Source organism: Grammomys surdaster, unplaced genomic scaffold (assembly GCF_004785775.1).
Source record: "Grammomys surdaster isolate TR1022 unplaced genomic scaffold, NIH_TR_1.0 125216, whole genome shotgun sequence".
Taxonomy (NCBI): Eukaryota; Metazoa; Chordata; class Mammalia; order Rodentia; family Muridae; genus Grammomys; species Grammomys surdaster.
The window spans coordinates 1-16,249 of record NW_021620106.1 but is presented as its reverse complement, the minus strand read 5'-3'; the positions used below and the strand labels follow the sequence as shown (position 1 = coordinate 16,249).

Sequence of the window (16,249 nt, the reverse complement as noted above, 5' to 3'; positions counted from 1 at the left end):
AAGGTACTGAGGGGGCTGCCCACTGGTCGACGGGCTCACTACCCAATATACCTTTCCTCCTGCAAGGACGGCGCCAAAGAGGTGGATGAGACGAGACAGCAATGTGGGGGGCAAATGCTCTGCATCCTGCAGGTTCTCTGGGTAGTAGGCAGGGCAGGAGAATGTCACCAAGGTTGTAGGACTATGATTCAAAGCACTGCACAAGAGGTGGGCTATCCCAGCATGGGGTTGTGGGATAGAAGCTGAGCCTAGCGAAAGTCCTGACCTAAGGATGGAGACCTCACCCTGCTTTGGGTCCAAAATGTCATGGCTGTATGCTAGAGGGGTCAGGGGCTACAGTGGCGCTTGAGGGACACATGGTCCAGCCCCAAGAGCCTAAGCAGCTTCCTAGATCCTGATATCCAAAAGGGAGGGTGTCCCGGAGTGACACAGCCACTGTGCTTCCCCACAGAGACCCAGGGTTTAGCTTCTCAGATGCAATCTGTTCCTCCTTCTCCCACAGTCACCGTGAGAGTTTCTGATGCTCTGATCTGGGGACCAGGCTACCACTGGGGAGTAGTAGGAGCTTTCACAGCTTTGCATGTGGCCTTGTCCAGCTAAGCTGGAAAAGGTGCCAGGCAATGAACCAAAACCCAGAGGGCAGAAGGGTCCAGGCCTGAGTCACATAGTGAGGAACAGGAGTGATGGGATAGGGATGGAGACAGGGAGGGAAGAGCATCAATCCTGAGGATGTCGGGTTGCCACTGAACAAATCTAGACGGTCCTAAGAGTGCCTAGACTGTAGAAAATGGAGGCAGGGCTCCAGCCACCCCCACTACCCCCTCCCCAGCTCTCCCTTCCCCCCAGGTTCTCCTCTCCTGGGGTCATGTACTACTGACTTGCTAAAGGATCCAAAAGGACCCGCCTTCCCACAGCCCTGCTTGTCTCTGTCCAGCCACTTCCTGCTCAAGTGCTGGCCACTGTCTCTCCCATGAGAGAAGAGGGTGGGCCCAGAAGAGAAGAGGAATGAACAAGTTAATGAATAAAGCCGGGGGGCGGGGGGACAAATGGCCAGAAGGGCTTCCTGGCTCCACTCCTCCAAGAATAAGGAAGCAGGGGATAGCTGGTTCTCGCAGGGGCTTGAGGAGGGATAGATGCTGAGTGGAGCCTATAGGGGCAGAGAGGCCGGACAGGGAACAGGGCCTGAGAGGAGCCAGGAGTGAAGGATGATGGGAACTTGAGGGGACAGGTCAACACTCCACCTAAAAAAAAGTCCTCATTCCAGCCTAGGAAAAAATGACTTTGCCCAGGCCTGCGTTTTCTCTTTTCTCTACCTCTAAACTTCTACTTGGCTGTTAGAGGTTCCGGTGTCTCAGGCCAGACCACCAAGGAGTTCCTGTCTGGTGGATGGGATTAAGCAACTAGGTTTGCATGCAGGACCAGGTGGGGCCTGGGGAAGGAAGGGTGGAGCCTAACCTTGGAAGAAGGCTCCGAATTCACAGGGCAAAGCAGCCGGAGGGAACTTGTATTTGCTCTTCTCCTTGGAGCTGATGACTTCCCTGGGGGTGGGGGTGGGGAGAGTTGGGGTGAAGCCTGTCAGCTGAGCTCTCACTGCTTCTTGGTCGGGTCCCTGGTCATTCTCCTCCAGCCTGCACACAGGCTAGTTCCATAAGGCTTTAGACCAGTGATCCCGTCCCTTTCCTCCCCGTGGCCTCCTGTGGGTCACCCTGTCTGAGGGCTGGGTCTCACCCACTGTGCTGACGCCGCCAAGTCTGGTAGGGGTCAAATAGCCCTTCACACAGGAGCAGCGCATGCAGGGCCACATTCTCTAGCTGGGTCTCATGGCCCTCCTGGGATGACGGGGATCCTTTCAGCTGCAGTGTGGGGAGAAGGAACAGAGGGAGCGGTAGTCAAGCCATACCTACAGTAGCTGTGTCCACCCTATCCAGGTAGGCCCCTCACCTCAGCCATCAATCCAGTGAGCAATGCCAGCACACGGGGCACCAGTACCTGGCCCCAACCAGCCTCTACATTCTCCAGGTTCCTGAGGTTGAGGGTGAAGAACAGAAGTCATGCTAACGTTCCAGGTCTCCCTCACTCCCGGGCGGGCTCAACACCCATGCCTCTGCCCACCCTCAGAGGATACCAGAGAGAAACCACCTGCAGAGAATGATGAAGAGCTTTAGCAGGAGCAGGGCTTGCTCCAGGTCGTCTTGGTCTAGCTGCTCTGCTAGCGCATGGAGAGCATCTAGGGGGAGCAGAGGCACTTCCGCACCTGCCTCCTCTGGCCTGTAAGACAGGAGAGATGCTGAGTGCCAAGGGCAGTCCTACCTGCCTGGCCCTGGCCTCTATGCAGGTTCAGCCTTACCTTCGAGGTTCCAGGGAGGATAATGAGATCGTCTTCTCGAAGACACCCACAAAGGCCTTCAGCCATTGCTGCAGGTAGCCAAGGTCCTTCTGTTAACAAAAAGAGTTCAAGAGAATGAGAGGATAGACAATCCCACTGAAGAGAGGAGAGAGGGTATGGACAGGTAGAGTTCTCAAGGATAAATGGATTACAGGCAGAGTGATGGGGATGGAGAAAGGAGGAGGAGGATAGGTCCAGCAGGACAGGAACGTGGAAGGTCAGGACCAGTGGACTGTGGTGTGGACAGGTCACCTCCAGGACTTTCAGTCTTTTTTCTCACCTTTCTAATGGTTGGGACCAGAGAGACCTGACACAGGCAGAGGAGGAGCTTAAGTGGGCGTGGCTACAAGTGCTGCTGCTGACCTCCCATTCATAGCTACCTGCTATCTACCCAGAGCCTTGGTCTGTGTCTTGTCCTGCCACCTTCACCTAGTTCTGAAAACTATGTGTCCTAGGATGCACACACACTGTTGGACAGCAGGCACCCAACACCACAGCATCCTTGCATAACAGCCCACCCTTGCCCTGGAACCTCCACCCACCCTTGATGTTTACCTGGACCCCAGGCCCCAGAGTTGGTTCCATGGACAAGTGGGGAGGGTAGTGGCTGAGCCCGTGTATGGGCGCCGCCAAGGAAACTATGGTGTGAACAACAGAAAAAAAAAAGTTTCCTCTGCCCTTGCTGGGGCAGGAAGCGCAGAGTCACGGTGGGGGAGGGCAGCCGCTTCCTCCTAGCAGACCGCAGGGATGTGGAGGGGCCCTGGGGCACCCAGGCCTGCTAAGATGCTGTGGGCAGGGCCTATGGCATATGTAGTGGGGTCACATTGCCCTGGGTGCCATCTTTACTGTTAGGGTGGCAGGTACCCACATTTCCTGACCCGCCTTAATACCTCAAGCCTACGGAAAATATGCAAGACTTACCCATATCTTTGTTCCTTCCCAGGACCTGGCCACCCATCTTGATTCCACGGGTCTTTTGCTTAATGACATGGCTAGCCATTTGCCCTAACTTAATGCCATTTCCAGGACATGGAGGTGGGACCTGGCCTGTATGTTGGTCCCTCCCCACATCTGGAGCCCAACCAGCTGACACCAGAGAGCAATCGCCTTTCCCAGGTTAGAGAGGAGCCCAGAGCTACACTGAAGAAGGAGAGAAATGACAGTGTTCACAGGGCCTGAAACTGCTCCTAGGGGCAGGGACCTCACACCTAAGGATTTCCAGAACTTTATAGAGCAGCAGTACTCAACCTTCCTAATGCTGGGGACCTTTAAAACAGTTCCTTTTGGTGTGGTGGCCCACTTCAGCATAAAATTATGTTCGTTACTACTTCATAACTGTAATTTTGTTAATGTTATAAATCATAATATAGATTATCTGCGTTTTCTGAAGGTCTTAGGCAATCCTGTCAGAAGCTGAGAACCACTGGCTTGGAGGAGGGCTAGCTTGTTTCTGCTACCTGTGGCTGCCATGTAGCATGCCCTGACCTGGACAGATGCCAGCAGAGCTGGGGCAGGCTCCCAAAACCTAGTGGGAGCAGCTATCCACTGTGTCTGGATGTCTTCTTTGCCCGTTTTATCTATTATTTATAGCATGCATGGGTGCGTGCGTGGGTGCGTGTGTGTGTGTGTGTGCGTGTGCGTGTGCGTGTGTGTGTGCGTGTGCGTAGAGCAGAGCTGTATGTCTGTATGACTCTATCACTCTCCACCCTATTTTTCTGAGACAAGGTCTCCCAAGCCCCCAGGATCTTCCAGTTTCTGTCCCCAAACAGTAGGGTCACAAACATGGGATGCCATGCTCCACTTTCCATGGGTTCTCAGGATCCCAACTCAGGCCCTCTGCTTGTGAAGCAGACACCGAGTCATTGTCCCTGGCCTGGTTTTTGTTGTTGTTGTATTTCACTTGTTTGTTTCCCTTTCCCAGCCTCCCTAGCAGTCTCCTCCTCCACCAACCAGGAGACTACGGTAGCCAGATTCTGAGAAGCCATATTACCTGGAGGGTTACCCTAAAGTCTCCTGTGTGGAAGGCAACGCAAAAGAGTTCTAGTGGGGTTTTGTTTGTTTGGCTTGCTTTTGGACCCAGGGTTCCTCTGTGTAGATCTAGCTTCCTGGAATATGCTTTGTAGACAAGGCTGGCCTCAAACTGAGAGATCCACCCATTTCTGCCTTCTAAGCCCAAATGCTGGAATTAAAGGCAGGTGCACACCACTACCACCGGCTCTAGCGGGGTTTTAGGGAAGTAATTTGATCAGGAGGGCTCTAACTGTGAATGGATTATCCTTTGATAGGTTTATAATCTGGGCTACTGGGAGGGGGAGGAAATGCCATGGAACATACCAGAAGGGTGTAAAGAAGTTGTATCTCGTCCCAAGCACTTACAGCTGGCCTGTGTGTATTCTCCCTGTCCTTTGTGTCTGACTTAAGGTAGGGCAGCTTTCCTCTGCCTTGTCCTTCTGTCATGATATCTGACCTTGTCACAGGTATACATACGAGCAACAGAACCAGACAACCATGGATGGAAAACTCCCAACCCACGAACCAAAATCAACCTTTGCTTCTTTTAGGTGACCCTCTCAGATACTCGATTTGGGAGATGGAGAGTGAATATATCGGGGCTTCTAGAGCATCTCAGTTGACCCTGTTACGGGAAGTGGAAAGCCTCAAAGAACACACTCAGCACCTTGATTCCAGCTACACCTTTCAGGCTAATGGAGTCAGATCTCTATTGTAGGCCAGGAAGCTGACCATCCATCTGACCCTGACTTCTGCCTCAGTGGCCTCATAGACCCCTTCTGGTTTCAAAAATGTCCTAACATTGAGCTGGGAGGATGGCTCAGTCAGGATGCTTGCATGTAAGCATAAAGACCTGAACTTAAGAGGTCCCAGCACCACATAAAGAATCAGAATCAGCAATGCATGTTCTAATCTCATCTAAGGGGAGGCAGAGGCTGGCAGGTTGGTGGAGTTCGAAGGCCAGCTAGCCAAGTTTACACTATGGGCTTTAGGTGTAGTGGGAGATCCTGTCTCAGAAAATTAGGTAGAGTGAGAAAGTCAACCTCCGATCTCCATGTACACATGCAACACACACACCTGCTCTCAAGCATGCATGCACACATGCACACCTGCACTCATGCATGCATGCACACATACACACCTGCACTCACACATGCATGCGCACACGCACACCTGCACTCACGCATGCATGCACACATACACACCTGCACTCACGCATGCATGCACACACACACATACAATATCCCAACACTGTCTTCCATCTTGAATCCCTAACTAATCCTAGTTAAACCAGTTTTCTTTGACCCAAAATATGGGGACCTAAATCCCCAATCCAACCCTTTCCTACCACTAGAATAAAGGCCCAACTGCTGCACCTGGCCTCCTAGGCCCCTGATATATCCAAGGCCTAGTTTCTGACCCCTAATACCCTCTGGCCCAGACCTGTCTACCCCACTCTACTACCTCAGTGACTTGGCTTGGAGTACTTAAGCAGGAATTTCCCAACTTCCTCATGGTGAGTCTAACTTTCATATATACATATACATATACATATATTTTAAATTTATTTTATGTGCATTGGTGTTTTGCCTGCATGTATGTATGTCTGTGTGAAGCGGTCAGATCCTGGCTCTGTGCTTCTCAGGATCTGGGTACCTTGGTCTTCCAGTTGATGGGGGAAGAAAACTGCTAGGAAGGCTTGGAAAGGGAGACAAACCACAGACATGCCGATGCTGGAAATTGAACCTGGGTCCTCTGGAAGAACAGCCAGTGCTCTTAAATGTTGAGCCATCTCTCCAGCCCCCATGACTCCAGTTTTCTATCCCTTGGCCTGGTTAGTCTTGTAAACTCTCAAAATTGGTCTGAGCTGGGTTCAGAGCTAGGCCAATAAAAGCAGGCTGCATGAACTCTGAAGGGGCATGAAAGAGTCTCAAAAGCACAGAACAAGTGATAGGAGTAGCTGCCTGTCCACATCTTCTGGGCCTCACTCCTTCTCCCTAGGAAGCCTCAGTCCAGCTCAGACCTGAACACCATTGCTTGAAGCTATAGTGCTAAATATCAGAGTCTCTACAAAAGCAGGGGTCAGAAGGCAGGGCAGAGCAGGAGCAAGATGGTTGGTTGTGCTGCCTGTGACAGGGTCCAGAGCCTAGAAGTTGTGGCTGTAGGGTTTGAGATCTGTATTGCTATCTCAGAACCTCTGCTTCATTGGCTCCTTCCAGACCTTTCCAGCTCTGAAGGGAACTCAAAGGACAGATGAGGAACAACCACACAGGCCAAGCCCACCCAAGAGCCCTTCAGCCGATGAGGAAGTACTTGGCTCTTGCTACAGGGGAGAAAAATAGAGGTCACTGTCTCTAGAAGGATAGCCGCTGATCATCATCCTAACCTATCCCCAACTGGCCCCAAATATACTCCAAGAACATCGGGAGGAAGAGCTCCCAAAGGTTAGTGAGGCACAAATAGTTCCTGCTTGGGCATGGAACTGCTATTCTTTTAGACCTCAGAACTCTGATGGGCTGAGGGCAAGTCTATGTGGCAAGTCTATGTGGTTGGGGAAAAGCTTTCTGCCTGAGGGACGGGGCCACTGAGCTGTCTGGGAAGCTATGTGAACAAGCTCATGCCCAGTAGAGAAAGCCTCAAGCGGACATCACCATCACCACGGAATCATTCAGTCACCACTCTGGCCCAGGCTCCACCTTCAGAACAAATTTCCTCCGATATTTGAGGCCCTGCATATGTGCTGCCCCTCATCTCCAGTCCAGGGGCGTGGCTTGCTGTTCCCCTCCCACGGGGCTGCATACCTTTTATTTTCCAGGTTTTCTCTTCAGAAATGTCCTCAGCCAGGACCAGAACCTTTTGAAGTCACAACCCATTGCTGTATAGGTATGGATTATTAACACCAATGGGACTGGGATTACTGATGGAATTGGTGGCTGAGGGTATGAGTTTTGGAACCCAGGCCCTGATTAAACACTGGGTAGCTTGTTACCTAACAAAAAACGCTCTGAGCCTCGGCTATCTCTTTGTGTCGGGACAGGGGGAGTCTTACTGTGCAGACCAAGCTGACTTCAAAATTACAGAGAGATCTGCCTGCCCCTGCCTCACAAGTACAAGGCTTAAATGAGTGCACCATCAGGCCCAGCTTGGTGGCACCCGTATCACCTACCAAAGGGTTGGATGATTGGGAGCTGCAGATCAGGGCTCTGGTCAGCCCAAACTCCTGGCCTTCTAGAACAACCCTCCCATCCCTGTCTATGAGTGAAAGCAAGAGGCAGCCCTAGGCTCAGTTCAGAGTTGAGGCCTCCAGGGCAATCCCAACTTGCTGGCTTAGGCAGGGAGGTAAAATGCATTCCCCAGGGAAGGGTTCCAAGAAGGAGAGAGATCACAGCTTGATATGGATGATCCCGTACAGTCAGAGGTACCTCCACCTCCAGGTATGGACAGGAAGAGCTAGAGTCGGATAGGTCTGAACAATATAGCCTCTCAAGCCTAAACTCTCTCCAGGAGGAGACAGGGCAATGTCAGGCTTGTAATTACACTGTAAGAGCTGTGGGCCGTGGGATGAAGCTGGAGGACAGCAACTTGCCCATGGAGCAGAAGCAACCGAGCATAGTGGCGTAAGTGCCTGAGTGCCCAGGCCAGACTCTGCCCCTTACCTGAAGGACAAAGAGGCCCTAAAGGTCCCATAGCACTTCAGTCCTTAGCTGTTTTCCTTGTCCTATAACTATGGAAACAGAGTTTCCTGCCATGGTCTCCATAGTAACTGACCCAGTTTCCATGGGGATCACACACTTCCCCATCACCTCCTCAGTTGTCATAACAACCCCAAGGATACCAGCCTTTACCCCCAACCCCAGGCGCTATGCTAATTTTTCTATCATTAAAGTTCCCTCCTCCTTCAATTGCCTTAGCAACAAAAGGAGGAAGAAAGAAATTCCAATTGCCCCTCAGGTGTGAAAGGGACCAAGAGCTGGGTACTTTTGCCCATTTAAAACAGTAAATAAGAGCCAGGCAGTAGTGGTGTACCCCTTTAATCCCAGCACTTGGGAGCTGGATTTCTTAATTCAAGGCCAGCTTGGTCTACTGAGTGAGTTCTAGGGCTCCCAGAGCTACACAGAGAAACCGGGTCTCAAGAAACAAACCAACCAAACCAAGCAAACAAACAAAACACCAAACACCAACAACATAAAGAAAGTAAATGAGAGATGTAGGAATCTGACTAAGCCGGTAGAGCACCCCCTGCACAAGTGTGAGTTTAGATTCCCCAGCACCATAAAAGCCAGGGCATGCATCCAAAACCTCAGCTCTGAGAGGGCAGGGGCAGGATGCCACGACAGGCCTTAAGCTCATTGGCCAGTCTAGCTTAACCAATCCAGTGGAGATTTGATAAGATGGCTTAGCAGGTAAGGGCACCATCACCAAGGCTGACAGCCTGAGTTCAATCCCTGGGCCTACCTGGCCTATATAATCAGTTCCAGACCATCAAGGGCTACATAGTGAAACCCTGTCTAACTAGATAAATGAGTAAGGTGAAGGGACTAGAGATGGCTCAGTGTTTAGGGGCATTGGCTGCTCTTCCTGAAGCCTTGGGTTCTATTACCAGCACCCACATGATGACTCAAAACTGACTATAATTCCACTTCTAGGACATCTAATGCTTTCTTTTGGCCTCTGTGGGCACCAGCCATGTACATGATGCATAGACATATATGCAGGCAAAACACCAATATACATAAAAGACACCCGATGTCTTTCTTTGGGCTCTACATGTACACACACATGCATATATGCATGCATACACAACACACACACACACACACACACACACACACACTTATCAAACTGAGGTTTAAGAAGAAATAGAACCCAGCTAAGGACCTAGAGGAGCAGAGAGGCCTGGTAAGTTTCCATGAGACAGGAGAGCTCACTGGTCAAGGATAAAGGAACCGAGAGAAAGGTGAGCGTCTACTCTGACCTAACCTCTGAGTCCTTCCTCAGCAGCGTGATTGTGATCCTCAGCTCCCCCCACCCCGTGTGTGTGTGTGTGTGTGTGTGTGTGTGTGCGCGCACTACTCCAGCCTGCAGAGGGGCTGCTCATTTACATGCTATTTTGCATTAACCTTTACATGCTTCCCAAGTGCCAGCATGGCAGGTGCTGTCCCAGTCCCCTGGTCCTCTGTTTCTTCCTTGAGGACACTCTGGTAGGTGAGCTCTACTCGTTCACCATGGCAGCTCTCTCTTGTTCCCTACGGTGGACAACTTGCTGCTGCTACTGCTTCTCCTCCTCCTCTTTCAGACAGGGTCTCACTTTGTAGACCAGGCTGTTCTAGAACTCACGAGAGATCGGACGGCTTCTACCTTCAAGTGCTGGGATTAAAGGTCAAGTGGTGGTAGTGGTGGTGGGTGTCAGAATGAGAGAGCGAAAAAGAGGGGGGAGAGGGAGGGAAAGAGAGAAGGGAGGGGGGAGAGAGTGACATGGGGAGAGGAAGGGGGAGGGAGAGAGACGTGCCATGTTCACTGAAAGCTTGCTTCTTATATTTCCTATTGCTATGTGTTCATTCCTGTTGTTCCTGGCCTCCAGCCCTCAAAATCCCAACTCTGCCTGCTCTGGGAGAACTTCCTTGATTGGTCACTACCCTGGTCATCTTCTCATCCAGTCATTCCACTAACACCAGGGAAGGGAACACTTACTAAATGTCAGTTTCTGGGAAGCTATGCAGCAGTAAGCAAGGGCAAAGAAGGTTAAGAGAGGCTCCAAGAGGAACAGTGGGTGTTGTCCCAGGTAGAGGGCCACCTGAGGCTTCCTGACCACAAGACCAAGGCTTGGGTGGCTAAAGGAACTCTCCTGATGACCTTGCCTTGGTTTCTCCAAGAGGACGCTGAGAAACTCCAATTGAGTAATATCCAGGGGCACTCTGATACTGTCCCTTCCATCTCCTCTCAGAGCCCACCAAGAGGGCAGGATCCATGTAGAGGAGGGAAGGCAGGTCGAAATCTGGGGTCTCTTAGGGGAAAAGGACAGGAACTAGGGTGCTTCCCTTTCTGTCCTCACCCAGACCCACAACTGGGGAAACAGGTTTGCCAGCAGATGGTAGCTCCTGCCGCTGAAGGGAGGGGCCGCCTGTGCTGTTGGCTGGTTGGCTGTGGACTGACAAAAAGGGTCTCTTCTTTCTTTTTGAGACAAGTCTCAAAAGACTGTAGCCCCGATTGGCCTCAGACTCTTGGCAGTCCTCCTGCCTCAACCTCCCTCATGCTGGGATTACAGGCATGTGCCATCATGCTGAGGTTCTGAGGGTCTCGCAACACCTGTCAGATCTACCCTTGCCTTACACACCCTGTGGCACACACAAGGGGTCCCTAGCAGCACTCTCTCTCCTTGGGAACCCAGCACCAAGAAGTGGGACAGTGTTTTTGGAGCAGGCAGGAAGGCAGCACTGGGAGGCTGCCTGGCTTCCTCTCCCCAGGCAGCCTGGCCCCACCCAACTCCCGAGTTTGCTCTCACATCCTGGATTTATTTGTTGGCTTGGTCCCGGGCTGCCCCCTACCTGTCTAGGCGTCCACGACTACAACCAGCCAGTTTGTGCCCCATACCTAAGCTGTCTGGGAGGTGGTGGGAGTACAGCAGACAGAAGTGGCCAACAACTCAAAACCAAACAGCCCAGCAATGATGAAAGGGTACAGTCCTGGGAAGCTGGACCAGGACATCTCCAGCAGCCTACCACCCAGCCTGAAAACCCAGCGGTGACATCTCTGCAGGTTCATCACCTGGTTTAAGTTCTCTTCACATGGTCATCCCCCTTGATGGAGAGATAAGAGGCTGAATGGAGGGAGGGCAGGCATTTCTGACCTACACCAGCCATACTGGCTCCCCCTCTACAAAGTCCAGGTGGCCTGAGGGTAAAAGTGTGTTGATTTTACAGCCAGGAAGTAGAGGCTTAAAGGTGCAAAGAGCTTGGACCGGGTTACCCTAAATGGGATTCTACTACATGCCACCAGCCCAAGACCAAAGAAGCTGTGGCCCTTCCGACTCAGACTTATGTTCCTAAGAGACAAACCATCAGCCAGCGTCTTCAGAAGGCCAGGGTAAAGCATGAACTCTCCCCATATCCCTTGTCTCCTAGTGACAAGTTGTTCAAGGACACACAATGGACCATTGTGTCCAGGGCACACCTGAGCTAGGGACCTAGTGCCAAGCAGGTGCAAGGAGGGAGGCGTAACCCCAGGATCACTCCCTGCTTCCAGTGCAAAAGGAAAGTGGAGCTTCTAGAGTTTGAATCGTAGGCATCACAGCCCCTCCGCTGCCCTTCTGATACCAGCCGAGGCAGCCTGAAAGGAGGGTCCCTCTCAGACACCCCTTCTGGCCTCACCACCGTCCCTGCCCCTTTGCGGAATGGAGGTAGGCTAAAGTTGACTCAAGTACAGTAAGAGCTCATCACTAAGTACTTCTCTGAAGGAGTCTGAGGTGACTAACATCTGATGTACTTGTCAGGAGTGGCACCTGCCGGATCCCCCAGCCGACATGACATTCTAGCCATGACGACCTATCGCAAATGCTCCCCTCAGGCGAAGGAGCCAACGGGCAAACTGAGTCCCTCTCTTACCAGGTCTCAGTTTACCCAGTTGTGAACAGGGTGAGAACTGAGTGACTGACCAGGACAACTGAGGCTGCGCGGTGTCGCCGGGGACTTGTAATACAGTGAGCACCCGCGAACACTGTCCCCTGGCATAAATGCCCGAGGCAGCCCGCCAGCCAGGGGCACGCACGTGTGCGCGGGGCTGAAGTCCCGCGTGCGCGCGCCTAAATGTGGCCCCGGGGAGCCGACGCAGGTGCAGCAGACACTGCGCGCACGGATCTGGGGACCTCGGGAACCAGGGGCGGGACGGGCTCACCTGCGCGTAGTAGAGCAGCCACAACTCGTAGAGCCGCTCCGAGGCGGCCATGGCCTGACCGGGCTCTGGCCCTGCTGCGCGCCACCTGTCGCCGCCTCCTCCGCGCCGCCCGCCGGTTGCCCCGGGCCAGGCCCATGGGCGGGAGGGCGTCACTCCGGGGCGGAGCGGCGCTACACTGCTGGGGGAAGTCCGCGGCTCCCGACCCTGTCGCACTTAGCCACCAAAGTCTACACGCCCCTCCTCCTCCTCCCGGCCGGCCACCGCCTGGCTTCCTACACTGGGCTGTCTGTGGCAGCGGCCACCGCCCCGCCTCTCCTAGGACTGTGCAAAGGGCGGGGAGTCAGGCTGGAGGAGGAGCCTGGGGTCAGGGCGGCCCGGGAGGTCTCATGGAGCCCCGCCTCTCGAGGGCGGAGTCCATTCAGAGCCACTGGCAGGATCATTTCCAACCTCCCCAGCTAGGGGCGGGTAGGCTTCCTAAATTGTTCATCTGAGTACAGAATCTATCGGGCTGGGAATTATTGCTGTTCCATGAAGGGACTGTGGTTCGCATGGAGATGACTAGGGTCCTTCAACAATACTAATGAAAACCTCGTCCATGACGACCACTTGTGGCACTAACTACGTGCAAGGTCTTGTTCTAAGAGCTTTATGGAAGACAAGTGCCACCTTTGAGTTCTTGGCGAGTGTTGAGCTGGATGGGAAGAATCATCAGCCGACGCAGGACAAACCTTCTGCAGAGAAGTGGCGTCTTTCCATTGGGTTGATCCTTACCAAGTTTAGGATACCTACAGACCACTCCCTCTAGGAATCCTTCTCAGGTGCTCCATTGGTGGCGACCCCTCCTCCCAGTGCCTGGACTTGCTTGTCATTTTTTTGTTCTTTTGGCCTGAAGGAGGTGGGTGCCTTATGCCCGTTTTAATGAATGAAGAAACTGAGGCCCAGACAAGCCGGATGAGAATTACAGGGACAGCAGGAACAAGGGATCTAGGCCTGGCTGAATCATTTCTGGGCCACTGTCACCAACACCCTGTCTGTCCTTTCTTTGTGCCCAGACTGTGAACTGAGGGAGCCCCTGGTGTTGGATAGGAACCAGGTTCTTTGTTAGGAGTAGGGGAAAGTTTGCTAGGTCCAGACAGCTCCTATTAGTCCTAAGGATTGATCAGTATGAAGTGCTCTGGGCATCTTAGTCTGAGCTAACATCCTAAGCACAGATACCCTCTATGCCAAGAGCTGGAAGCCAGGCCCTCTCCTACTGTACGGGAAGGTCCTAGACAGAACCAGGTTAACCCAGGAGGACAGTGAGATTATAAAACCGTGAGGTTTGAAGGGAGCTGGGAGGGAAGATCATTCTCCTGTGGACCAGCTTTATAACAGAAGCTCCAGACTGGGAGCCACGTTGCTAACGGGCTAGTCATCCTCTGGGAAGAGGAGTAGGGGAAGAAAGGAAGCGAATGCATCTGTGACCATCTGCTGCAGTCAAACTATTTCTCTCTCTCTTTTTTCCTTTTGTTTTGTGAGACAAGATTTCTTCGTGTAGCTCTGACTGTCCTGGAACTCGCTCTGTAGACCAGGCTGGACTTGAACTCAGAGATCCATCCGCCTGCCTCTGCCTCTCAAGTATTGGGATTAAAGGCATGCACCACCATTGCCCTGTGCCCGTGAAACTCTTTCTATACTGTGGTGCTTATTTGGCCCTGGTTGCTGTTTGCTCGCATGCAGGGAAGGCATCCTGACTCTGATTATGTTGCAGCTCCAGAAAGGGATGAGTTCAAAGGAAAAGGCCGTGCAGCCAGGTCTGGAACTCAGCAGGTCTTCAGGCAGAGAGTGGACAGTGAGGCTTAAGAGCAACCACTCATCAGGTGAGTTTGAGGTGCCACTGGCTGCTGCTGTCTGTAGAGCAAGGACAGGCTGACCTCAGAGTGAGATGGGACTGACACTGGCCAAGGAAGGTTTCTGGGTGTTTGTCTGGTAGTGGTGCTTAATTTAAGACAAGGTTAACTTATGTAACCAGACTGAACCCGACCCCATAATTTTGATGCCTCAGCCTCTTAAGTGCTGGAATTACAAACGTGCACCACCTCACCCGGCTCAGGGAATGTTTCTCAAGGCATTTGCTCTTGAAGAATCAGCTCAAGTGGATAAGGATGGCTAAGTATTCCAAAAGGGCAATCAGGAGAGGAGTGTGGAGGTTAGGTAAAACCAGAGCAATCGACTCACTCTAGTCTCTTCCTCTAAAGTCTGATTCTACTTGCTTTCTCACAAATAAATGTCGGACAAATCGAACTTTAACGCCTTTCCCAGCCGGCTCACTCGCTGTACAAGTTGCTCCCTATCAAGGGGCGTAGCCTTCTGTAGCAACTCAGCATTGATTGGTTCTCAGGGCTTCCGGTTCTTCATTGTCTTCCTTGGATTGGCCATACGTCACTGAGCCTGCGCGAGGCAGGAGCGAAAAAGGAGGGGGGCCTCCGGAAAGATGGCGGCTGCTCCTGCTGGTGTGGGCCGCCTCGAAGAAGAGGCGCTGCGGCGGAAAGAACGGCTGAAGGCCCTCCGGGAGAAAAGTGGGCGCAAGGTGAGGAACGTGGAGTGAGAGCTGCGGGCATAGTGGCCAGTGCTCTGGGTCAGTGGGAAGGAAGGCTGAGGATTGCTAGGGAACCACTATAGTCAAAGTGCGCGTGCGCGGGAGGGTAGCACATGCGCAGTAGGACGGCGCTGAAATCTGCTGCTGAGATAGGCTCCTTTCTTAAGAGCAGGGGCGGACCTCGCGCGTGCGCTTTAGGAAGTGGTTTTCGTGCCAGAGCCTATATTCTTCATTCGTGGTAGTAGTTGCAAGGCCGGCTTTTAAGTTTACATGTTTGTTGGGTTTCGCATTTTTTTGTTTGGTTTGTTGGCCAGGCCTTCATGCCACCAGGTTTCCCTTGGGTAGGACAGCTAGTGACTTTTCTATAGATGTGCAGCTGGAATTGATCCAACAAAAGTCGAGAAGGTGTCTGGGTGGACTGCAGGGAAAGAAGGCTGCCTTTTCTTTCCCAGCTGGGCTTACTAGTCCTCTTAGTTTCCAGATTCGGAGCTACTTTTCCTTCGTTAGCCGCCGAGATATGGTCTGGCTTCACATCTCTACTTGTTGGTCTTTCTAAAATAATGAAACTTACTACTTGTGTGTTGACTTTGGTTGTGTCGCTCGACACGGTGAGACTTGGGACAAATTGTTTCATGTTCCTAAGCTTGTTTTTGTTGATATTTTGGGGTTTTTGTTTGTCTGTTTTCACTTCTTACTAAAGAGGAATAAATAACACATTCACTTTCCGTGGGGGTTATTCTGAAGGGTAATAAGGAAAATCAGTAATTAAGGCTTGTTCCACCACACCCGACCTGCAGTAAGTTTTGACATTAGTCTAAGTCGTGGAGCTTAGTTCCTTCTTGAGATCACATTTTTGGCTCTTGAGGTCACTTTAGGATTGCATGAGAAGTTGGAAGTTGTTGTATCTGTTGTTATGTAGGAAAAAAAAAAAGCAAACGGTGTCCCTCATTCAATAAAATAAAACAGGTTTGCCAGAGGTGGTGGAAGTCAGAGACGCCACTTCCGACTTAATAAACAAAAACCAAGATTGGTCAGTCTCGGTCAGCTTTTGTTTTCCTTTTGGATTGTGTTTTCCTTTCGGAATAGCTGCCTACTATACCTTGTAGTATAGTAGAGAAAGTGAAAGGGAAGTAGTGAGAGAGACAGCTGGCCAAGCCCGCTTCTGCTTTTGTTGGCAGCCTATGAGAACCATCAGATAATTACCCTCCTGCAGCCATCAGTCTCGGGGAGGCTCAGGCGTGGCTCTTACCCGCATCCATCACTGTGTTACTCTTTTGAGGCTGTAGTCGTCTGTTTGTTTGTTTTGAGTAGGCTAGCAGTCAACAGGCTCTGTAGATCCTCCTGCCTCTGCCTCCCAAGTGCTGGGATTAAGGCTTGTTCCACCA

The 16,249-nt window shown here is 52.0% G+C and overlaps 1 protein-coding gene across 4 annotated transcripts in view; it reads right to left on the bottom strand.

Moving 5' to 3' along the window:
* Positions 1-12,359, bottom strand: part of Nbeal2 (neurobeachin like 2) — a 29,549-nt gene extending 17,190 nt beyond the window's left edge. For 2 of the 4 annotated variants that reach the window (XM_028785370.1, XM_028785373.1), the window contains exons 1-7: positions 12,287-12,359; positions 2,348-2,436; positions 2,140-2,268; positions 1,942-2,023; positions 1,729-1,853; positions 1,456-1,538; positions 52-137 (exon numbers count right to left, since the gene is read on the bottom strand). In XM_028785370.1, the coding sequence (XP_028641203.1) occupies positions 52-137; positions 1,456-1,538; positions 1,729-1,853; positions 1,942-2,023; positions 2,140-2,268; positions 2,348-2,436; positions 12,287-12,337 (645 nt within the window). In that variant the 5' untranslated portion in view covers positions 12,338-12,359. Of the gene's footprint in view, positions 1-51; positions 138-1,455; positions 1,539-1,728; positions 1,854-1,941; positions 2,024-2,139; positions 2,269-2,347; positions 2,437-2,941; positions 2,976-12,286 lie in introns of those variants that run through there. The other 2 variants (XM_028785372.1, XM_028785374.1) reach the window with 1 other exon arrangement.
* Positions 12,360-16,249: the final 3,890 nt, after the last annotated feature.